At 41.2% G+C, this 25,589-nt stretch overlaps 1 protein-coding gene across 1 annotated transcript in view; it reads right to left on the bottom strand.

Moving 5' to 3' along the window:
* PSMD2 (proteasome 26S subunit ubiquitin receptor, non-ATPase 2) overlaps window positions 1–23,239 on the bottom strand; it is a 30,254-nt gene extending 7,015 nt beyond the window's left edge. The window contains exons 1-15 of the mRNA XM_073675336.1: window positions 23,037–23,239; window positions 21,356–21,412; window positions 20,963–21,127; window positions 19,336–19,457; window positions 17,910–18,134; window positions 17,290–17,448; window positions 13,641–13,785; window positions 13,479–13,539; window positions 12,258–12,404; window positions 12,053–12,159; window positions 6,665–6,792; window positions 5,934–6,021; window positions 5,622–5,784; window positions 5,414–5,515; window positions 1,876–2,009 (exon numbers count right to left, since the gene is read on the bottom strand). Coding sequence (XP_073531437.1) covers window positions 1,876–2,009; window positions 5,414–5,515; window positions 5,622–5,784; window positions 5,934–6,021; window positions 6,665–6,792; window positions 12,053–12,159; window positions 12,258–12,404; window positions 13,479–13,539; window positions 13,641–13,785; window positions 17,290–17,448; window positions 17,910–18,134; window positions 19,336–19,457; window positions 20,963–21,127; window positions 21,356–21,412; window positions 23,037–23,144 — 1,911 coding nt within the window. The 5' untranslated portion in view covers window positions 23,145–23,239. The remainder of the gene's footprint in view (window positions 1–1,875; window positions 2,010–5,413; window positions 5,516–5,621; window positions 5,785–5,933; window positions 6,022–6,664; window positions 6,793–12,052; window positions 12,160–12,257; window positions 12,405–13,478; window positions 13,540–13,640; window positions 13,786–17,289; window positions 17,449–17,909; window positions 18,135–19,335; window positions 19,458–20,962; window positions 21,128–21,355; window positions 21,413–23,036) is intronic.
* Window positions 23,240–25,589: the final 2,350 nt, after the last annotated feature.

The following is a 25,589-nucleotide window of genomic DNA, read 5'->3' as shown; positions in this document are numbered from 1 at the left end:
GACAAGGACTGAGCAATCACAGATCACATAAATATGTTAATTTCTGCCAAATATATGGGAAGGTATGGAGGGAAAAGTGGATAAGAAAGGTGGACACTGAAAAATAAATCATTTATATTAGTGAATAATGACCTATGATGTAAAGATAGTAAAAAATGTAAAACAGATCATTTTTAGGCTGCGTGCCCACTATGCGTTTTTTAAGCGTTTCTGCAGTGGCAATTCCGCTGCAGAAACACTTAAAAAAAACACTTGGTAGAAGGTCTGCCATCCCCAATGATAATCCGCATGTGCTGTGTACATGCTGCGGAAATTTCCACTGCAGATTATCAATGCGGAAAAATACGCAGCACTACCAATTATTTTGCGGAAGCGCAGCGTTTTCGCCGCCATTGACTTGCATTGGAACACATGGAATCCGCATCACTGGATCTGTACATGCGGAATCCAAACATTTCAATGTGCAGATGGAGACTCTCCTCCGGACCCGGTACCATAGAACCTGTAAAAAAAAAAAGAAGAAAATAAAAAATAAACATTATACTTACCTTCTGATGGCCCCCGGTGTCCTTGTCTCTGCTTGCCGGCAGCTCGCGGTGGACTAATGGACCTGCGCTGACGTCATTTAGTCATGTGACGGGTTACGCGACGCTGACATCGGCAGGTCCTTCAGTGTACAACGAGGTGCCGGCAAACCAGGACGCATCGAATAAAGACACCGGGGGCCATCAGAAGGCAAGTACAATATTTATTTTTTAACCATTCTTTGCGTTTTTGCTATCAAGAGGAAAAAAAAAAAAAAAAAAAAAAAGTTCCTCTCTTGCCCAAGAGAGTTCACACCATGAGGTTATTCATCAATTGTGAATGATCGCAGAGTATTGCATTGAATGCCAAACTTGCAATGTTAAATACATTGGATGCACAATTAGAAAAAAAAAAAAAAAAAGAATTGCTGAATATATAGCAAACATAAAAAATAACAATAGCGCTTATTCAGGTGCTGTGAAGCATTTTGTTTCAATGCACAGAGGTGATTTATCACATTTTTCTTTCTTTGGAATTGAGAGAGTTAAATGTCCAACCCGTGGAGGGAACTGGCAAAAAGCTTTAGAATTAAGAGAAGCATACTGGATTCTTCATTTAGACACACATTTCCCTAAAGGCATGAATTATAAAAATGATCTATTTTACATTTATTAACTATTTTTACATCATAGGTCATTATTCACTAATGTTTATTATATATTTTTCAGTGTCAGCCTTTCTTATTCACTTTTCCCTCCATACCTTCCCATATGTTTGGCAGAAATTAACATATTCATGGGATCTGTGATTGCTCGGTCCTTGTCTGCATAATGCAATTAACTTAAGTCAATTGTGATTGTGCTTCATTGTTGTTTTAGATCCTATGACTAAGGGCACATCTCCATGCCAGAAATGCGCAAGGAAGTTTGATTTTAACGATACGCTAATAAAGAATCAATTTTTACCTTACGGTGATGCTGGATTACATTCCTCCCCCCTCCTTCCTTGTTGAATACGCTGCTGTCACCAGCAGGACTACCTCCCTCCAGGGAATCTCCGACCGGAGCGGATGATTACAGCGGCGTGGTGAGCTATATATCTTTCTTGAATGATCTTTTGTGCTGCAGGAGCTTTCTGCTTGTTTATCGGGTGATCGGCAGCCAGTTTACACTGCAACAATATAGCAACAAGTGTTCCTAGGAACGCTTATTCACAATAATCTGTCAGTGTAAGTGCATATTAATCTGCCAACATTTATGGCCTGCCCTAAAACTCAATTGCCCTAATGATTTGGCCATAATCTGAACAATATTGACGGTAAATGTGTCTTAGACCAGATTTTAGCCACACCTGGTGTGATCCCATGTCAGCAGCACTCTCTTTTTTTTCTTTTTTGTCTTTCTTCTCCTCTTCTTTCTCCTTGGAGTCATAGTGTTCACTGCAAATATGAAGAAGCTGCTGCACCTTCAGCACATTTCCAGAACCTAGTAAAGAAATATTGCAGTGGTTACTGATGCTTAGTAAGACAACCAAAAACATCAAATGTTCCTATAATATACTTAAAGGGGTATTCCCATCTCCAAGATCCTATCCCAATATGTAGTAGGTGTAATAATAATAATATTAGCAAACACCTCCAATTAGAAATGTAGTATAGTATTTTTGATTCGCTATGTCACTTCATGTGCAGGCATTGCAGGACCTTAGGTATCCATGGTTGACAGTTAGCTATCTAGCTGCCAGTGGTCGTAACCATGGATATCTAAGGTCCTGCGATGCCTGCACATGAAGTGACATAGCGAATCAAAAATACTATACTACACTACATTTCTAATTGAAGGTATTTGCTAATATTATTACACCTACTACATATTGGGATAGGATCTTGGAGATGGGAATATCCCTTAAAAGTCCCATTCAAGTGATTTTTGTTTTTACTTTTCCCCCATCTATTAGCTATAAGTAATGTATGTTTAATGCATACATTAAAGTACTTACTATTTGCCTTCTTTGGCTTTTTTCAGTGCTCCTCTTCATTATCAGACTGCAGCTGACTGACTCATCACAGCTGACCATTAATGCCTCTCTTAATATATGTCGTCTATGATAGCCTGGTTCGGAGTCTCAGACATAGGCCACTGCCCCGCTATCAGTATTTGGTCAGCATTCGGTCAGTATTTTTTTCTCAGGAGTGGGAGCCAAAACCAGGAGTGGGTGATAAATGCAGAATTGGGGACTTGTTTCTATTATACCTTTACTCTGATTGTTTTGGCTCCCAATCCTGAGAAAAAAATACTGACTGAATGCTGACCAAATACTGATAGTGGGGCCGTGGCCTCATAATGAGAAAGTGACTTCCGGTCACACAGAAGACGCGTTCGTGAGCCAAGTAGTCACAGCTGCAATCAGATAATCCGGGAGAGGACAGGAGCAGCACTGGAAACCACAGAAAATGGTTATCGGTAAGTATTTTCATGCATGCGCTTTAAACACATTACTGATCTAGAACGAATAGCCTAGTATAGTTTTTTTTTTTACCTATATAGGTTAACAATTCAGTGGTGGGAAATTTCTTAAATTATTGTAATGGTGCCAGCTTTATTATTATTATTATTATTTTTTTTAATATAGAGCTCAAAGTTCACAACATCACAGATTGTAAGGAGAGCACGTTGGTTATCTGCACCGCACAGCAAATGGTGACAGCAGGCAGTCAGCACATTACACTCTGGAGCTGGTATGCACAACCTGTGGCTCGCCATGCCAATCTGAGTGGCCCCTGGCCATCTTTGGCACCCTTATATTGGTGGATAAATGTAAAGTAATGCACTTGGGCAGAGGAAATAAAATGTATAATTATATGCTTAATTGTAAAACACTGGGCAAAACTGTCACTGAAAAAGACCTGGGTGTATTGGTGGCCGACAAGCTCACATTTGGTGGCCAGTGTCAGGCAGCTGCTGCAAAGGCAAATAAAATAATGGGATGCATTAAAAGAGGCATAGATGCTCAAGAGGAGAACATCATTTTACCTCTATACAAGTCATTAGTGCGACCACACTTAGAATACTGTGTACAGTTCTGGTCTCCGGTGTATAAGAAAGACACAGCTGAACTAGAGAGGGTGCAGAGAAGAGCGACCAAGGTTATTAGAGGACTGGGGGGTCTGCAATACCAAGACAGGTTATTACACTTGGGGTTATTTACTGTGGAAAAAAGAAGGCTTAGGGGTGATCTTATTACTATGTACAAGTATATGAGGGGACAGTACAAAGACCTTTCTACTGATCTTTTTACTCTGAGGCCTGAGACTGGGACAAGGGGGCATCTTCTACGTCTGGAGGAAAGAAGGTTTAATGATAATCACAGATGCGGATTCTTTACTGTAAGAGCAGTGAGACTATGGAACTCTCTGCCGCATGATGTTGTAATGAGTGATTCACTACTAAAATTTAAGAAGGGCATGGATGCCTTTCTTGTAAAGTATAGTATTACAGGTTATATATACTAGATTCCTTGATAGGGCGTTGATCCAGGAAACTAGTCTGATTGTCGTATGGAGTCGGGAAGGAATTTTTTTCCCCAATGTGAAGCTTAGTGTTTGCCACATGTTTTTTTTTGCCTTCCTCTGGATCAACATGTTAGGCTATGGGTTGAACTAGATGGACTTAGTCTTCCTTCAATCTTAAAAACTATGTTACTATATTATATTAGGGTTATGCATGCATATAGTTTATTCTAGGGGTGACGTGTTTGACTGTTTACTAGAAACGGGTGTAGCTTTGCTTATTTATGGCCATATTGAACCCGATACATTTCAAGAGACATCTTCAACTTCAGAGTGGACAACTTTTCTATTGATAACCTATCCTCAGGATAGATCATCAATATCCGATCTGTTGATGTCTGACACCCGGCATGTACTGAAACTGTCCCCCAGATATTATCAGTCGCAGAGCTGCCCAGCACAGCTCTGTCAACTGCATAGAGGCCAGGTAGAGCACATCCGTCCACATTAGATTGAATAGGACTGGACGTACAGTACATGGCTGCGGCCACTATGAAGTTGATGGAGCTCTGCTGTTATGCTCTGCAGCCGATAACATCCGGCCACCGCTGACACTGGGAACAGTATGTCAGCGGGGGTGCGAAGTGTTACACCCCCCACTGATTGGGCATCAATATAAAAGTAGTGGACAACCCCTTTATAGACTGTTCACACATGATGAGGTTATCGAAAACCACAACCAGAACAATTCTTCCCTGAAACCTGACAACCCTTCAGAAGGCTCTGTAAGCAATGTGAACGCAGCCATAGTTTAACGATGGGTCTTTGAACCCAAATTTATAAAGCCAGTTAATGCACGAGAATTCCATGGAGACCAACAGGGTCTGGCTTCAAAAACACTACTAATTCGTTCACAATAACGTCTTAGAAGGCACAGCATTTTTTTTATCAGTCAACATCAAGCTCTAGAGTAACAGTCTTAGTAATGGTAGTAGAGGAGTGGTAGTCATAGTAGTACGAGTCAGCCTCACTTATCAAAAAGGTCTCAGGAAGATGGTCTTTGCTGCCCAGAAATACCAGTCAAAGCTCAGCTTTTATTTCCTACACTGCTGAGAAAACATGAAAGCTGCATTGGTTGCTACAAGGGAAAAATATACACCTTCTAAAAATCCATACACTGCACACTTGGATATTGGGAGAGTGTAAAACAAAACCAACCAAAGCTGAAGGCGCAGAGTGCTCAGCTAAGTTTCTGCCCCATCGTTTTATTGATTGGTGAGAGTCTCAATAGCTGGATTCCCCGCCAATCTAACTTAAGACTTGTCTCTGATTTTATAAAGGTAACCTTTACAGCCCAGAAAAGTTACGCTTTGAACCTACCTGCATATGCACAGATATCAACAAGAGTATTGGCAAAGCTGCGGAATGGCTCAGAGACCACCTCCAAAGCAGCGAGAATTGCCTCGATGGCTTCACCTTTTCCTAAATGAGAGATAAGAGGAGAATGCCGCTCAGAAACAGGTTGCAGTCACCCCGACGGACATTCCTAGCTTTACAAATGTGACCATAAATACAAATTATTGCTCACCCAGATGGTTCAGTCCCAAGCCAAGCGGAAGCCAGCGAGCAAATGTGTCCTTTAGTTCCTGCTCAGATTTCTCCATAATAGTCTGAAGGATTGTGGATGTCACATCCCCATTACATGATCCCACAGCAATCATCCCACAAGCCAGAGCGGTTACTCCAACCACCTAAAACCGACCAAAATAGGACAATAAAATTGTGTCTACATAGAATTTAAGAACAATAACTAGACCTGAAAAATAATAAACTGACCCCCGAGAACGTTAGGATGCAATTATCTGAAAGAACAGGGGTGTTACATCACACAATGTCTTACCTCCATGCTGGACTTCGAATCCCCCATTACTGGAAGTAGAAGTGTCAGAACATCCTCACGATTGGAGCCAGCGTATGCCAGGCCTAGCCTGAAAGTAGGGAACAAGAAGATTTAAATGGATAAAATATGGTTATATAAAATATGATTTCCACATCGTAATATTACATGTAACGACTGCTCAGAAGCAGTTCTAAAGATGGTCAGCGATCACACACCACAGTATAGGTTATACTTATTACATGAAAAGTACATGTCTGATCTCCACGTCACATAATACGATCAGATAGTTCTGGGCTCTGATAACTTCTTCCCTTATCACAAGGGCTTTACACAGAGGAGTCGGGCAACGCATTAACATGATCAGCCATAGGAGGTCCTCTGAGAATCTGATAGACCTTCCATATATCCACAGGAGGCCCAAGTCCTGCAGTTACTCCACTGCTCTGCGTTCTGCCCCTTATGCCCACTGTACCCTCTCTAATGGTACACTTTGGCCATCAGGACAAAGGTTGTACAGCACAGACGACCCTTTCATGCTTATGTTTAGGCGAGTCCTGCATCAACAAGGAACCAACTCTCCAGTATATTTTAGGATTCCCAGAAGCACAATACAAGTTTCTAACCATCTGTTTAACCCATTTGATTCCCAATAACTATTTCAGAACCAGGAAACTTTCTATCAGACACGACACACAATTCAACAAGTTGCTAATACATGCCGAGTCACTCACCCAAAAATGGCACCAAGACGCATGGTGTTGCTATTATGGAGGACATAGTCTGAGAGAAGGGCCAAAGCTGGATCACATTCATTTCTCACCCCAGAGTTCACAATGCCACAGGCCAAGAGTGCTCCAGACTGCAGGGACGGAAGATGCCTCATGTCAGACAGTAAATACAACATTATTCATGCACAACAACATTTTGCACTTTATTTTCCCATCTCACTTCGCTTTATTTATTCCTTTATAAAGACATTATTCCAAATTTAGAGATTTATTTTAATGTTTTACTTAATATTTTGCACAATGGTTGTGATTATGCGTCAGTTAATTATTTAAAGCAATTGATGTAAAATGCAAAGCATTTCTCTTTGCATATTGATTCACTATGCTTATTATGTTCATGATTGATGCAAGCTTGAGAAATATCATATGCTGCTTGAATTTTGTGATACTGGTACCCATATTATGAACAACAACAGCAGGCAACATTAACTTAATTGCCTCCCTTTTCTTTTTGATATCGTTCATATATGCCATTAGCAGGATGCCCGGACCGGCACGCATGCGCAGGACTGACCGCTTCCAGAATTCTTCCCAACTCTGCCACTGTGGCCTCGCGCGTACATGTGTTGCTTAGCAACCTGTCGCTTGCGGTTCACCGGCCGCGAACTGAAGTTCCATGGTCAAAGGAAGTTATCATCCTGCGCATGCGCCACTGGGTTTGGGTCCTGACCGGAAGTAGCAGAGCGCACACCGGCTAACGATGTGAGATTCACATTTCCGCTATATATACTACACACACGGCATACTAACCATAGCTCCCTGAAGAAGGCTAGACGAAACGCGTGTCGGGTGGGCGGTTGCACAGAGCGTTTAATCAAGGTAACAACCTTTTTTGATATTCACTTCCTTATTTAATCTAATTACATATTTATTGGAAAGCAGTGTGTAGAATTGTCTCCAATTGACAGTTATTTATTATTGTTTAAACATGTCAGTCCATATTTACCTATTCCTGTATTACACAGGTGGTACTCAATGTTTCAACACAGTTTTCCCCATATGCACATAACATGTGATTCAGCTACAAATTAGGTTTGTTCTTATTCTATAGGCTATTTTAATGGCAACAAAACTGTTTTGATTACTGAACAACCTATTAGGGTATGTCCTCTTTACATCTTTTATATCATAAAGGTTTTTTGATAAAATATTTTCTTATCAATTGTCTATGTAAATTAATTTGTTGCCCGCTCTTTTTTGTGAAGCACTGTATTTCATTGTTTTTAATTTTTTGACATAATAAAATTTATTTTATCGTTGAATAATATACTCGTACAAATTCCTCTTTTTTTGGGGATCAAGTCTCTGTGGAAAAAGAGTGTGTGTCAAGTAAATACAACATTGTAGGAAAAATGGATTAAATGGAGTCTGTTAGCCCAGACAGACTGTATAACCTAAGCAGAGAGCGTTTCAATCGCTGTCCCTGATCTGAAGAAATGTTCCCCAATGATAATCCGCATGTGCTGTGCACATGCTGCGGAAATTTCCACTGCGGATTATCATTGCGGAAAAATACGCAGCACTACCAATTATTTTGCGGAAGTGCTGCGTTTTCGCCGCCATTGACTTGCATTGGAACGCATGGAATCCGCATCACTGCATCTGTACATGTGGATTCCATGCGTTTCAATGTGCGGATGAAACCCGGGTTTGGAGAAGAGGAGACTCTCCTCCGGACCCGGGTACCATAGAAAACTGTAAAAAAAAAAAAGAATAAAATAAAAAATAAATGTTGTATTTACCTTCTGATGGCCCCCGATGTGCTTGTCTTGGCTTGACAGCAGCTCGGGGTGGACTAAAGGACCTGCGGTGATGTAATTTAGTCATGTGAAGGGTCACGCGACTGCTGACGTCGGCAGGTCCTTCAGTGTACCGCGAGCTGCCGGCAAGCCAAGACAAGGACACCGGGGGCCATCAGAAGGTAAGTATATATTTATTTTTTACCATTCTTTCGGTCCCACTATATAAATCCATGCCGTTTGCATGGATTAATATAGCGTGACCAAGTTGTCAAGCACTTTCCAAGTGAAGGTAAAAATCGCTTGGAAAGCGCTTGACAACCCGCATGTGGAAATGCAAGTGAAGAACGCTTCACATCCGCATGTCCCTGGCAGGAAAAACGCTCAGGAAAAAATCCGGAGCATTTCTGCATCGTGGGCACATAGCCTAAGACACAGTAGAATCTAAAGTACATGATTAGAGATTTAATTGTATATACATACTGACAAGAGTCCAAGTAGTAAAGTGCTAAGTGCAAAGAAGGCCCGCCCACCAAATTGCATGTAGAGGAAGTGGCACCATCGATTGGCTCAGGTACGGTGTGTAGTTTGGTTGCTCGTTATATATGCATATCGGTCATCAAAGTCATGTGGGTAACTTTACACTTTGATTGTTAATTATTTTGCACTTAGCACTTTACTACTTGGACTCTTGTCAATATGTATATACAATTAAATCTCTAATCATGTACTTTAGATTCTACTGTGTCTTAGACAAATCAGGTTTATATTGATTTCAATATAGGAGTTTAATACTCCAAGTTATGACTTTGATCAATATTAGCCTAGACTCTAAATATTCCATCTAATTACTCTGACTAGCACCAACCTAAATTTTAGAGCTTATCATTGTCTATGTCAATGAACAGTATTACCACGCATTATATAAATTTCATTACCTGTATACTGCCAACCTCAGTTACCCTATTTTGGCTTTTAGCCATCAGTTCTTTGTATTGGTTTTAATGAATATTTAATAAAGTTTATTTTCTATGTTCTTTAATCAGTTCTTGATACGTCTTTTCCTTATATGGTCTATTGCAAAATGACGCTGAACTCATTTCATAGCCCTCAATAGGTGCCTAGGACTGTATACTATACTGTTAGATATATATTCTATTTATTGGCACCAAACTAGTGATCACTATCTGACTATACTTGTAAATTAAACAAGTAGGTTAAAAGGGGTTGTCAACTACTGGATAACCCCTTAACCGCTCCAGTGACCTACATTTTATAAAAAAATTAATTAATTAATTAAAAAAGTGTATATTTAAGTTTCAGGCCCAGTGACTTTCTGACCCTTGTGGTCTCCTACTGGTCACGTCATAAACAAGCTGCGCTGGTCCGGAAGATAGTTACATTTTTTTTTTTATTTATGCAGCACACTGAGGCAATTAATACGAGGTTATCCAGTCGGGAGGCTAACATGCACCAAATCTATCAGACAGCGTGTGCCTCAGTGACAAATTTGGTACATCTCCAGTTGAACTCCTACTTTGACTTCATTTAAAGGTGTTCCCATCTCCAAATCCTATCCCAATATGTGGTAGGTGTAATAATAATAATATTAGCAAATACGAAAAACTATACTACATTTCTATGTCTCTTTCCTCATGTGCAGGCATTGCAGGACCTTGGGTATCCATGGTTACGACCACAAGCAACTAGCTAACTTTTACTTTATCAGTGGTTGTAACCATGGATACCTAAGGTCCTGCAATGCCGGCACATGAGGAAAGAGACATAGCGATTGAGAAGAACTATAATACATTTCTAATTGGAGGTATTTGCTAATATTATTATACCTACTACATTTTGGGATAGGATCTTGGAGATGGGAAAACCCCTTTAAGCCTTTTATGCGCTTCCAAGCCCCCCGGGGCAGCACATGATCTGTCATCAGCATGGGCTTAGCTAAAACTACCTCCCCACTGGGACTATCACAGGTGGGGATCCAATATGAAAAAAGTTGGACAGTGAGCTGAAAGATTTTAAAAACAAAATGTACTTTATTCACCTCTTCAAATCTCTGATGTGCCCACACCACGTGCATCTTCTGCTTATGTAAACTGCAATGAAGTACTATCTTTGGCAAGAATTCACTGCTGATTATTACGTAGGTGTAAAATATAACTTTTAATAAATAATTAATAAAAATACAACAGACAAACCACCCAAGTGGAAAACTATCTATCTATCTATATATATATGAGCTATTTATAGTTATATAGATATATAAGCTATATGTCCCTATTAACCACTCAAACTCGCCCCTGCCTAACAGCGGAGGTTGAGACCATTTCTTGGAGCACTGTCTCTTTGCTACACATGACGCCATATGTGAAGGCCTCTGACTAGCTAACTGAATTATCTCTGTTTTTTCTAATATTTACCTGTTACATCTACTCCTGATGAACCTCAGAGAGGAGAAACGTGTTGAGTTATATAACTGTGGTTTTGATAATGTAAACTCGATTGGAGGCGTTTTTGACACCCTAGCATTTTTGACTGAATCTTGTTAGTGCACGTTTTTTGTTTTGTGCCTAGTATTGGCAGCTGTGATTCATGGTCTATTGTATTATGCTGTCTGACTAGGTACATTGGGTAGTACTGCATATAACACAGTCCCTTCTATTCTTATATGAAAGAAATAATCTGCCTTGCATTGTCTATTTTGAATACCTTTTTCCATCACAGCCCCAGTTGTACTTACCTATCCACCATTACCCTGGATAGGGTCAAATAGGGCCTGCAGGGATAGCTGCCGATGAGTGGGGGCGCCACTGTGCAGAATAAGGGTGCCAACCTCCACTGGCAGGCAAGGGCAGTGTAAGGCACATTATCCCACTACATTAGGGTGTACATACCCATATCCATATATGAAGGCAAATTAACCACATTTTGCTGTGACAGAGTGACACCTAATCTCTTGGTCTGCTACTCATTTACCACCAACTTGCAGATAACGAAGATACCATCATCTTAGTGCACGCAGACACTTGTATATATATCTACTAGGGATCGCACCTGCATCCCAAGCATCTCTTGCACCTATAAGCATTCTCTCCAACTGCACTTGGCATATGTGACAGGGCTAGCAGGGAGAGCCACCGAGGAGCGGGGGCGCAACTGGCGTAGGAATAAGGGAGCCAACCTCTGCTGTTAGGCAGGGGCAAGTTTGAGTGGTTAATAGGGACATATAGTTCCTTTTTATATATATATGGTTTTTCCACTTGGGTGGTTTGTCTGTTGTATTTAATTAATTATTTATTAAAAGTTATATTTTAATTCTACACCTGCATAATGGTACGTAATGATCAACAGTGAATTCTTGATATTATAAGGTACTGAATTTATTACTTGACGGTGAATTACTATCTTTGGCACTTAAATCATTAGGAGTGCCTGGGACATTGCTTTTAGGAAACCCTTTAGATAGGATGTTTGGGTGCAATAATGTTAAACTGTCCTAATGTTAAACTGTATGTATAATGAATGATATTTTGCTAAATGCACTTATAAACCAAGAGTGCACAGCGTATATTCTTACCTTAATGTAGTCCTCAGAAGAATATAAATACTTGTCTATCTGAGTAAGTCCTCCGTCCACATCCCAAAGAAGGATCATTCCCAAAGAAGCAGCTGCACTCAGCATTCCTATTAACACAGAATTACACAAATGGAGACCGGTGAGATCCCTACAGCATAATGTGCTGAATGTTAAAGCCACGACCTGCATCTTAGTAATTTCTTACCATGATCCTTGTTCTTATATAGCCACTTGTTTCCGTCATCAGTTAGCAGCTTGTCTTGCCCAAAGGCTGCATTAACAAATCCATTCACAAAGGAGGAAGCCAAATTCATCCTTGCTGAATCCACCTGAGATCCACTACCTCCAAATCCTGATGGATATATTATAAAAGGGATACATACATGATGTGTGTTCACTTTCTGCTTATTAAAAAGGATCTGCCACCCTAATTCAGTGCACAACATGGATACATTATTAATTAGATCTCATAGACCTGATGGGGCTGTTGCACTTATTTTGAAAATGCTTGTCAGAATGGCTCATATTAAAAGTAATCCGTCAGTAGACTCAACCCTACTAATCCGTCTATATAGGCAAGAAGGTCATAGAAATTCTAATAAAATGATACCTTGATATCTGCGATCTGATCGCTTATTCCAGATAAATACACATTCTTCTTAATATGTAAATGAGCTGTTAAGATCTATGGGCGGGGCACAAGTCTTCCAGAGAATCGGCCTCCAGAGCTTATTTTTAATAAAATAGGGAGTTACCAGTGTAAGACATGTAGATCAGGAGAGCAGACTGTAAGTCATTACATTTCTAATAAGCTCTAGAGGCAGATTCTTTGGGAGATACATGTCCCACCCATAGATCTTAAAAGCTAATTTACATATTAAGAAAAATGTGGATTACTCTGGAATAAGACATCAGATGGAGGCTAAAGTATTTTATTCAACTTTTTATGACCTACATGCCCATATACACGCCTTAAGGTTGATGTTCCTTACAGCTTCCCTTCAAAATGAGCACTTTACAAGTTCAGCTAAAGAATGAAAGAGCTCACGAGTCTTAAGTGTACTCAATCTCTGTCCACCCAGCCTGACAACTGCAACTTGTACTGATCAGTGTGAGAACTCAGCAGTAGGGTGAACTCAGAAGAGCTGTTAATCAGGCTACATGGGAGAAGACAGAGTTTAGACCTTCAGAAAGAATTCTAGAGCCATTCTGAACTGGATCATCATAGTAAATACACCAGCCGGATATTGTTTAAGAGATCAAACAATGTCATGTGATCACTGCAGCCAATCAGAAACCGTATTTTTTCTACTCTAGTATTTAATAAGTGGTAGTCCAGTAGTGGACATCCCCTTTAATATTGTATGTAGTTTGTATTGTGAAATTATGTAACAATTGTAATTAAAAATTACTTATCACAACTTACGATTATTTTCTAGGTGGGTTTTGTAGATGTCATCTGGCACTTTGGGCTCCATAATATCAAGCTACAGAAAGACAATTAAACAAGAGGTGGTAGATGTACAAGCAGGTTACAATAAAAAGGGAAGCATGTGGGAAAAAGCTATGGCTAAATCACATTACTCACCTCACGAGCCAGAGCCAAGAAGTTGCTATTAAGTTGGACATTAGACATGATTTCTGTTAAATCCTCATATTCTTCAACATCTTCATTCAGACTTAGGTAGACTCCGTGTCGGCCGAGCATGAAGGCCATCTGTTTCTGAACAACGCTAAATGTAAAAAAAACAACAACATTTAATAAGGTTAGAAGAGAGATCTGTTATAGAATTACTATACAACATGTTAAATCATGGTGATATATTTAGCTTTCCCTTATCAGTGTCTGGTGTGTATGTAAAACAGCACAGCAATAAATAATAAATCTGAATATTGTGAGATTTATACACTAGCACACAGAATATGAACCAGCAGCACTGGGATAATAACAGTGATGGTGCTTATCTCACGGGACCCCCTTCATGCATAATATCAAGGAGATCAATGATCAGCGTTTCTTAACACACAAGCCCACTTTCATCATGGAGATAATGCTTTTATTTGCAGTAAAACTAAGCCCCAAGAAGTCACTAAATTTAAAGTTAACAATAATTCCCAACCCCACCCCCACTGAAAATAAAAAAAAATTGAAATTGACACATATGTAGACGTCCAGTCTGTTAAATTAACCTGATATGCAAGAGACTTAATGAGAAAAAAAAAACATCAGAATTGTGTTTTTTTATTTTGACCACCAGTCCTCCCTAAAAAAGATGCAACAAAAGCTTCTCTAAATTTCTGATCTACACCAAATTTGTATAAAACAATAAAGAGAGAAAAAAAAAAAAAAAAAAACACCCCAAGTCTTCACATCTCAATCGAAAAGAAAAACAAAAGAATGTTACAGGTTTCAGTTCTCTTCACTGATAAAAATAAAATAAATCCATGCAAGCTTCATATAGCCGTAAACACAAACCCCAAAACACCCTAAACACACACCGTAATTCTCCGCACTGGGAATTTTTTCCCCATATTTTCCACTGCATTGAATGTTAAAATGAATGGTGTCAACCAAAACTACAATTCATCCCACAAAAAAACAAGCCCTCATATTGCTATGTTGACAGTATAATAAAGAAGGGATCTGTCAGCAGGTGTTTGCTGCCTCATATGAGAGCAGCATGATACAGGGGAAGAGACCCCGATTCCTGTGGTATACCACTTAGGGTATTGCGCATGACACCTTTTTCATGTGGATTCCGTCTGAGTATAAGTTTCAAGCTGGTATACATAGGGTTAAGGACACAGGTACTCGGTCTAGTACATTCTCCCAGGTAGTGAAAGCCTAATCCAGTACACGGCAATACATGGGATGGGACTTGTCATTCCATTTGGAATGTTGCACTGTACTGAAATTTGGACTGTACATACTTTGGTTCATAAGTGTGGCCCCGTCCATCGTCTCCATTACAAGACTTGCTGCATGCCTTTGTCTGTGGTGCTTGCATTTCACTCCTGCCAAATTCCTTCTTCATTTGTTAAAGAAGCACTCTTCCCATCAAAGTTTTTATCCTCTTAACATATTGCAGTCATCATATTATATAGCACTCTGTACTTACAATTGCTCATTTTGCCTTTCTATCCAGCTAATTCTTCTCTTTTCCATTAAGTCTATGACATCACGTGATTAAAAAACTGACTAGTTGAATCCTTGTAAGCAGGGCTGTGGAGTCGGAGTAAGAGTCGTGGAGGCGGTGTTCATTTTGGTGGAGTCTGTATAAAATGGACCGACTCCGACTCCTAAAATATATAATAAATTGGGTACAATAGTTCAATGCAGTTTGTGGGGAATATTTTTTTCATAAGAATTTGGGAAAGTTATGAAATGTCCTATAAATGTCTGTCCTATTCCTGATCTAAGGGTCTAGACTTTTAGCGGAGATGAATCTGTGCTACAGTAAATTTATCACTTAAACATGAGCCATGTATGAGGGAGTCGGAGTCGTGGTCATGGAAATTGAGGAGCTGGAGTCAGAGGTTTGGCTTACCGACTCCCCAGCCCTGCTTCTAAGCTTGATGTAGAAACAGGAGGTTAATTTTACCTGTATGACTCATCAGTTACTGCAAAAGTCTCTGCAGGGTGAGGGGGCGGAAGAGGGAGCAGCTAAGACAGGAATTGAAATGGGGAATGATAAATGTAGGGACAAGAGACTTCCTGTTTTACATTCAGCAGAGAAAAGAGAAATATTAGCTGGGTAGAAAGACAACAAGAGCAATTGTAAATGCACAGTGCTATACAATATGATGACTGCAATATATGAAGAGGATAAAAACTTTGATGGGAAGAGTGCTTCTTTAATAATGCAATATGGAGTAAAGAACAGATACAGTTTGGGGGAGCATGTTTCATTGTGAAAACTTATTGGATAAGGACTTAAAGAGGTGCCAAAGTCAGTTTCTAAAGAAGTTTGGAAGTCAAAATCAGCCGTCCAAACAGTGTATTGAAGCCTTCTTTGATATCGCAATCTCCAAGGGATTGTGACCACCGAAATCGCCTTAACACAGCCGGATTTTTTCCTTTGGGGCCATTTGAAGGATCGGGTATACAGTAACAAGCCACAAACATTACAGGCACTCAGAGAACATACAGCGAGAAATTCAAGCTATGACCCTAGACGTCCAACGGAATACATTTAACATGGAACGGAGTGTGCTCAAATGCGGACAGTGGACATTTTCAAAACATTAGTTTCTCGTGAACCAAGGTATGTACAGCCCAAATTTCAGGACAATAAATAGTCTCTTTTATAAGTTATAGCCATGTTTCTGGGTAAAGTAGTGAGTCAATCAGCCTGTACTATGTTCACAAGATTGGAATCAGAAAGTGATCCTCTCAGCTCTCGGATAATATGGGATAAAGTTGCCAATGAAAAGTGATGAAAATTTGAAGCAATCATAACGGTGAGCAATCTACCTACATTTATGTGCCTTATGAAACTCTCTACATTATCCTTCTCCCAGATATGTGCGCACGTATTTTTCAGGTGGATTAAACCTAAAAACGAGCTCAGAAAACGCTCAAAAGAATGAACACATACATTTCTATGGAAAAACGACTCACTTGCTGTGCATATGTTCAGAATTCTCAGCATCATTTAACCGTTTCCGGTTTCAAAAGACCACAAGCTATGAGAAATGACCTCCTATTCTTTCACTAAGACGACGTTCTATACTTTACAAGTCAATGAGAAGGCTCAAAGTATGCCCAGAAGAAAGCCAGGCATATTTTTGACCTTTTTCCCAGCATTATCGTTTCAGAACCCGCTACCCGTTTTTTTCATTTTTGAATGGAGAAAAACAAAGAAGAAAAAAATAAATAAAAAAAATCCACACGACTGGAAAATGCCAGTACAAAAGACATCCCAAAACTAAAAAGCTGTGGTTAAAAACAATAAAGCAAGTAAACGGGAAACATCCGACCTTCATGATAAAAAATGCCAATGTGTCCTGAATAGTCTTCCACTTGAAAAACTTGGCGGGCTCACCCAAGATTAAAATATATATTTTTTCTTTTTTTAGACTGGCATATAAGATACAGAAATCAGGAATTCTAGATCTTTCATATAAAAAGATCAAAGGCAAGTTATATGAGCAGAGGTAGCTCATGAGGACTGATCAAATAAAAATATAGTGATAGATTTCGTATGAGCAATAAACTTTAAATAACTGATACTTACACATCCTTGCAAGAAGTGAAGATGTCTTCCACAAGCTCCATGTCATTAAGGATGAGAGCAAGGCGCAGCGCCTCTGGGTAGCGATCAAACTTCCGGAAAAGAGAGAGCGCACAACGCAAGAGAGAGGAGTTCTCAGGTTCGGGAACGTAACTCACACAACTGGATGGAAGAGAAAGACATGGTTAACTGCATCTACACAGAAGAAACAAAAACTACTAGAGAAGATAGCTAACAGGCTGTCTCTAACAATTTTTCATTTTTTGGCCAGAGCAACTTAGAAAGTGAAAGCGACATTCATGTTAGCGCCTGCAGACAAAGTGTAGACAGGTTGTTATACGAGGCGCAATGTCGGCCTTTTGCCATTGTTCCAGCAAACTGCAGGGGGAAGAAGTGCTCAAAAAAATCCTAGCATGTGCCACCAGTGTTTGCTCCGATTCCCAAGAAGACAGAAGTTTGAGCCACTTACAGCAGTGATGATGTTTGGGCAATTGACGGGACTTTTGTGTTGCTAACAAGAATGAAACACCTCCTGACGGCCAATATCTGAGAATTGGTGATTTCATATTAGTGCTTTTTATTTTTCAAAGAACTGGTTACCATGCCTGGCATTAGACACCCACCTGGTGAGATAGAGGCAAACTTTAGCATATGCGTTATCATCAATGTACTTTTCCAGCATGTCCATTTGCTCAATTTCCATGAGCAGGTCACAAGCTTCGTGCTCAGCATTGTGGGCCATATTGTATGGGATAATCTCCTTCACCAAAGTCAGCAGAGTATCCCGCTGGGATTTATCGGATTCCTCCACTTCTTGCCATTCTTTGGCAACTTCCCCAGCCAAATGCCTAACAAAAAAAAAAGATCATTGTGAGAGCTGAAGCTCACCAGTGAAATATCCACTATTCTAGGATCGCTTTCATGCCATCCAGTAAGACAAATTCTAGGGAGTCCGTAATGTAGAGCGAGGGTTTTGTATTATGTATTACCCTTTTGTTCTATGCAGAAACAACTCAAATCTTACTGGATTGATTCCTACACAGGAACCCCTGAAAAGTGATCCCACTTCTGGTGAACCTCTGAAAGGGGGTTAAAGGTCTTGTCTCATTTCAGAGAAAAAGTATCTTTAATAACGACTGCATGTATCCAATTTGCATAATTTCCTTCACATGCAGACTAGTCAGTTGATTCTAGTCTGCATGTGACAAAGTATGCAAATCACACATGCAGTCACATGACAGCCCACCTGCTGGTGGAATACAGGGGAATCATGACAGTGCGCGCACACTACACAGTCATAATTCAGCACAGAGTGACTCAAGACTTTTCTTCTGATACCGGACAACCCCTCAAGTAGGCCCAGGGTTCCTGAGAAGCCTGGTTAGGAAACACTCTCTCAGTAAGTACACATCAGAACAAAGGCAAGAAATAAGTGAAAAAAAAAAAGCTGCAACCAAATCTACTTCTTATGAAATGTCCCCAATGAATAAAGTAAAGGGACGCAGTGACACCAACATCTAAACAGATAGTTACATATTATTCTGTACATTTACCCACATGACCACCTCCCCTGCTACGTTCTATACTACATAGGTGACTTCTTTAACCTCTTATAGGCCTGTGTTGTACATTTTTGTCACAGGCAATATTGGAGGTGGGGGGGGGGGGGGGCTATGGAGATGAGCCCACTCCATACCAATCAAATGCTGGGCTAGATCGCTACTGTTTAACCATTTAGTCACCAGTTTATCAATAACAGCGATAAATAAACTGAGTGTCCACCGACTCCCATTGGTCTCACACAATTGCATTGGGTTGCTGAAGGCCACCATGGCTGCCATCTTGGCGCAAATGTAAAGCCAAGCCACAGGCTGGAGAGCATCATTTGCACTATATAATGCAAAACTGTATAATAAGCAATCAAACATTTTGAGGTTCAAGTCACAAGAGGGGACTCAAAACACATTAAAAATTAATAAAAACTAAAGAGCAAAAATAAAAAGTCAGTGAAGACAAATGATAACACGCAGGCCTGGCTTTCTGCCTTACCTTACATACTCGTGTCCCCATGATGCCAGTTCTTCCTGAGAGCCCAGGAGTCGGTACTTGAGGCATTCTCTTTCCCCACTCATAGTCATCGCAAGAACAGAAATAATATCAGCAGCAAAACGCTGAAGAAAGAAAGTGAATCCTTAAATCACCCCCATATTTACTGTGAAAATTGCCATAAATCCACATTATGCAGGTTTATGTATAAACTCCAAATATCCCAAACCACCATGACACCTATTAATCACAAATATGAACATTCAGATAAGAAGGTTCCAGGAAGATCTGTAACATAAAGGAGCTGTACATATGATCATTTAGGATATACCGACATCCCAGCCGTGGAGGCCCCTCTGTGAGCCACAATGGAGACACGCTTTGTTACTCATCATTTTACATTTCCCCCACTATCCTCAGCTTCTCTTGGCAAAACTAGATGTTTGTTGGGCGCCCCATGTCCCCTTCCCATTTTCAAGAGGCGTCCGTGCAGCAAAACGCTGTTCACCATGAAAGCTCCAAATTAAATGGCTTTTTTTTTTATGCAGACGGCTCCAATAAACATATTCCGGGAAAAGCTCAATTACCAGGTTCAGTCCTTACTGAAGACATTAACCGAAGCCATTGCCCTACAGCTCCGAACAGATGTCTCTTTTTCTCATGCAGTCGGACATCAACCTCTCTTTTCATCATTCTTTAGCAGGCCAACTATCATTATGCCACACAATTACCTTACACTATGGGGCCAATTCATCAAGTCTGACATAGCGCACACTTGTGCTCGCCAGTCTTACTGGAGTACAAGGCACCAAATTCATTAAGCTTGGGGGTAAAGTCTGCAGCCACTTTATGTGAATGCAGACCTGTGAACGCCCATGGCAATGGCAGCGTCAGGAAAGGGGCGGGTCATGTGACCGCAAGTATGCGATTTGCATACTTCTGCTCATATGTGTCCAACCTTGCTGAATAGACTTGGATTGTGCGAGGCTGCATACATCTCGTCGGCACGTAACCGCGTATGAAAATCGTATACTTGGGGGTCATCTGCCCATCTGCTCCCCACACCGTAGAATCCTGACAGCTCCGTGTTAGAAGTAACAAGTCTGTAGTCACACAGAGCGAGTATAGAATTGAATCCCAAGCCTGGTCAAACCCTGTAACTAGAACACACTTCTTAATGAATTTGGCGCATCTTCTGAGTGGCATGCCAGAAATGGTATTCTAGCCAGGGACTGGAGTAGCATTTCTACCATACAAAATGCAGTCACTTTTGATGAATTGGACGGGCGGACGTGACAATGGTCACCCCAACTCCTCACCATTTTAGCGGAGCTAATTCAAACTTGTGTAAAACTGTCAAAAGTAACAAAATTTTTGCGACTTTTTAAAGTTTTTGCGCAATTTCTGGCGTAAAAGTTTTGATGTATCGGCCCCTTTGTCTTACAGGGAGTGAGACATGATACATTCATTTTCAAACTGTTTTGGTCATGCTACATGATGGCTTCCAGAAGAGGATGGGGCTGAGGTGAGTGACTGCAATTTGGGAGTTCCTTAGAGAAAACAAAAGAAGCTACTCACAGCCTATTAATACAACAGACTGTTTATAAAAGAAAAAAAAAAAAAAACACACCTTATTTTCTCCAGGTGCCATATTCTCATATATCTCCTTAAGTTTTCCATAGTGTGGTCTTAAGAACTTCAGAGGTTTGGGAACAGAGGTCATGGAAGTGGTGGACGAGCGGATCTGCCTACGGAGTTCCTCCAGAGCCGGTTTGTACAGTGAGCTGTCCTTCTCCTAGAGGAGGAAAAAAAAATCACTTCCAGTACAACAAACGCATAACCACAAAATATATTTACCTCGACATGTACAGAGTCCAACAGGAAGGAAACTGCAGCAGAAATATATATATATACATATTTATATATAATCTCAGAAGCAGATCCATCACTCAGTGACTTCAACCAAGACAACAAAGTGATGGACATGTCCCCCAGAAGACAGTAGCGACAGCAGGATACTGACCCCCAGTCTCTCCACGAGCATTTCAAGTTCATCTTGCAGTTGCTTGTCTTCTTCAGACTGTGAAAACAAGGAGTAAATGAAGTGAGAAGGCCGCCAAACTATGGAAGAGCAAACAAACCCCAACTCACTGATACCTGAGACTTATGGGCACGGTTCAATGCAGTGGAGGCCATAAACAACAATGACTTGCAGCCAGCGCGGTTTTCAAGTAACTTCTGCGCAATTTTACAGTAACATCGCTGTGAACCCGGAAAATTATGTGGCCATTAACTATCGTTCTTAAAAACACACCATAAGTGAGCACAAATTGCGTCCATACCCCATAGGACGACGTACAGAACACTACTAAATAACTGGGGTGGCAGTGAGGACATGACTTGTTTGTATGATATCTGTCAGTGCAGTATATACAATGCATCTATATATAAGATGGTGGTATATAAGCAAGCAATGGTCGCACTGAAGCTGCCATACAAGAAATCAAGTGACCGCCCGACGGCAGAAGAAGCTGGCTGCAATTTACCCCGGCATGTTGGTTATCAGCTTCCGGCCCAAATCCTGACTGATGACAACACATCAGTGCTTGACGTTTAACACAATTTCTGTTTTTTTTTTTGTCCAGCTTTTTGAAGATTGACCACAGGTTCTCAATGGGATTGAGATCTTGTGTTTCCTGACCATGGACCCAAATCGTCAATTTGCTCACTGAGCCACTTAGGCTATGTTCCCATGTCCAGTAATCATCTGCTAGAACGGATCTAGCAACAATATGTTGCCAAAATTACGCAGACACAACTTTTTGTCTGCCTGAAAAAAAACTGATTCCAACTGGATCCGTTTTTTTAAGTACTGAAGTCAATGATAAAGCAAGGGTGCCCCGGGAAGAGCACCCTTTATTATATTATTATGCATTCATCAGTCTTACAATGTTCGGTTGTGGGTTTCGTTTTTCATTACACTACAAAAATACGTAACAAAGTACAAAATCGTGGTGTGAAGCTCGCCCCCAGCTCCGCTGCCACCCCCCGCCCCCATGCAGGTGAATAGGGCGTCTCCCGGGCCAGTCACATATAACGGGGGAAATAACCGGCACAGGACAATGACCGCACTGCGGAAGATTCTGGATGGATCAGAAACCGCCATCACTGCATGAAAACAAAAACCCCAAAGTCCTCAGCACTGGAGCCACAGAGGGTTTAAGAGGGGAGCAGGGTGGGGGATTTACTATGACAAGGAGGGAGCAGCGGGGCCTCCTAAACACAAATGTCACATCACAGTTAGGCCATGTTCACACTAGCAGTATTTTACATCAGTATCTGGAAGCCAAAACCAGGAGTGGAACAATCACAGGAAAAGTATAACAGGAACACATCATCATGTCTGTATTTATCACCCACTCCTGGTATTGGCTTACAAATACTGAGGTAAAATACTGAACATGTGAACGTGGTCATAGAGAGCAGATAACTGCGGAGGGGATCCGGCTCCAGAGCTCGCCCTGATGGCTGCACTATCACACGCCTATACCATCACCCCGTGTATACACTGCACACGTGCTGCCATCTGCTCCCGCAGCCTCCCCGGTGAAGCTGCTATGTCCGGGCCCGGGTGACTCAGCTCTCCCGGTCTAGGCCGCTGACTCTCGCATACCGTGACACGGCTCGCTCGCTCATTCTCTCACCAGCTCCTGCTCCTCCTTCTTATCCTTCGCAGGATCGCGCTGCTCGCCGGCGGCCTCCTTGCCCTTTCCGCTCGGGGTTGTCTGTTGACTCCGGCTCTGTTCCTCCATGTCCGCCGATGAGTCTCAGTTCACAAGCACATAGACCGGCTGGTCGACGCATGCGCGCACAGTACGTAACTAGACGTCAGACGCTCACGCAAGGAGAAGCGCTGAGACATGGGGAGTTCCATTGTCCCAGTGTGGAGCATGCGCTGTCAGTCACGTGATTCCCGCCATATTGGTACTCCACTGTACAGGTCTGTAACTTCCATGTTGGTGCTCCTTCAGTGCCACAGTTATATGGCTACAGGGGCATCATTTCCGTTCCCTGTGTGGTGGGCTAGTTATTGTGGCTGTGGAGGCAGATACTGCTGCAGATTCATCATTGCCTTTCTGCCTGTGTTTTGTTTTCACTCAGTTCATTATTCTATTTGTGCTTTTTTATCTATTTGTGTTTTCCTGTTTTTTTTGTTTTCCACCTTGTCGTTGGCGTTTAGATCTTTTTGCCTCATTCAACTGCAACTATTTTAAAAGTTGCAAAACTTGGTGGAGCTCCACTCCAGGTGTATTCTTGAGTACGCTTTTGATGTAAATTTTGCATCACTTTGCAAAAACGTGCAACTTTTGGCACCAAAAGTAACAAAAACAGTTCAGAAAAAAATACCATTTATGACTTTGTGCCAGCTGGCCAGTGGTCGTGGCAGGTCTAGTGGGCGTGGCCTCACTCCATACAAGTGTATTGAGTGAGGCCACGCTCACTTGCCAGGAGTATGCATAACAACACAGGTCGTGCACTGGGGGGATTCATAAGTCTGCAGTCACACAGAGTGACTGCAGACTTATCGGTTTGGACCAGACATACTGATGAAAAATCACTGACATTTGAATGAGCCCTTAGGCCACGGCCCCACTATCAGTATTTGGTCAGTATTCGGTCAGTATTTTTTCTCAGGCGTGGGAGCCAAAACTAGATGAGGAACAATCAGAGAAAAGGTATAATAGAAGCAAGTGCAGCAATTCTACATTTGTCACCCACTCCTGGTTTTGGCTCCCACTCCTGAGACAAAATACTGACCGAATACTGACCAAATACTGATAGTGGGGCCGTGGCCCTAGGGCGATATTCGAATGAAACCTGCTCTGTACTTAAATCCACGTCATTGGATTGTCTCAGAAAAGTCAGTACTGTCGGCAAGTATGAAACAATTGTCTGCGATACGGCAGAGTACTGTCTGCCAAAATAAGTGCTCTGTCTGGTGCAATGAATATTGTTTACATTTTTTTAAACTACGTCCCTGATCTGTCAGTTATAAGTCTAGGGCTACATGGTGACATGTGTAATGCGACACTGAAATCGCAGTGCTGCATTGTCACATTGCATCCAATGATTTCATATGGTGTTGCATTGAAAACTGCAGCATACTACAACACAGAGTCGCAAATGTTTCCAAGTATGTTGGATTTTCTGTTGCATGTGACTCGCTTGCCATAAGCTTCAATGTAAGTCACATGTAACTGCAACTTGGGTGCGTCGTCTTTACAATTTTTTTTACAGCAAAATCACAGCACTAAAATAGTCATGTGTGACAGTAAGTTGCAGATAAATTACTCAGATGCTTTTTGTCGCGCAACTTCTCTGAGGATTGCTGTAAACAACACAACCACATGTAGCCCTAGTCTAATTCTGACATTTTGATAGTTGGGTTGTTCCCATGAACGATCCAACGTACAGTTTATCAGACACATTGTGTCTGATTCCAAGCTAGCTAAATGAGTGCACATGCTATTGAAATAAACCCAACACCAATAAAAACATCCACACAGTTTACATTTTGGAAAAAGTATTACCTGCACCATTTCTTTTCAAACTAAGCACTCAGAATAGAGTGTATGGGGCAGGGTTGTGGAGTCGGAGTCTTGGAGTCGGAGCCCATTTTGGTGGAGTCGGTATAAAATGGACCGACTCCGATTCCTAAAATATATAATAAATTGGGTACAGTAAGTAATTCAATGCAGTTTGTGGGGAATATTTTTTTCATAAGAATTTGGGAAAGTTATGAAATGTCCTATAAATGTCTGTCCTATTCCTGATCTAAGGGTCTAGACTTTTAGCTGAGCTGAATCTGCGCTGCAGTAAATTTATCGTGGAGTCGGTGTCATGGAAATTGAGGAGTCGTTGTCGGAGGTTTGGCTTACCGACTCCACAACCCTGGTATGGGGACCAGACCAACCACAACATGACACTTCTAGAACTGTGGCCAGCTGTCCACGGCTCCTAAAACCTTGAACTTGGCCAGTTAGTGCCAAGCTAACACTACTGGCTCCCCAGAAACCATTAGACATCCATATGGCCTACCTGTCTACCCAGATCCCATGTAATCTGGCAAACTTCTGCAAAGCTAATATTGTCCCCAAGTGCGAGCTACTCTATTCACCTATACCTAACCTATGCAATCTATCTCCTTCACAGCTGAAAACTCTGAAAAGAGATCGAGCATGTGGACCTCCGCTCCA

Source organism: Phyllobates terribilis, unplaced genomic scaffold, assembly GCF_046119375.1.
Source record: "Phyllobates terribilis strain yellow unplaced genomic scaffold, ASM4611937v1 Scaffold_3__8_contigs__length_932513732, whole genome shotgun sequence".
NCBI lineage: Eukaryota > Metazoa > Chordata > Amphibia > Anura > Dendrobatidae > Phyllobates > Phyllobates terribilis.
The sequence above is the reverse complement of the archived record's forward strand: the minus strand, read 5'-3'. Positions and strand labels throughout refer to the sequence as shown.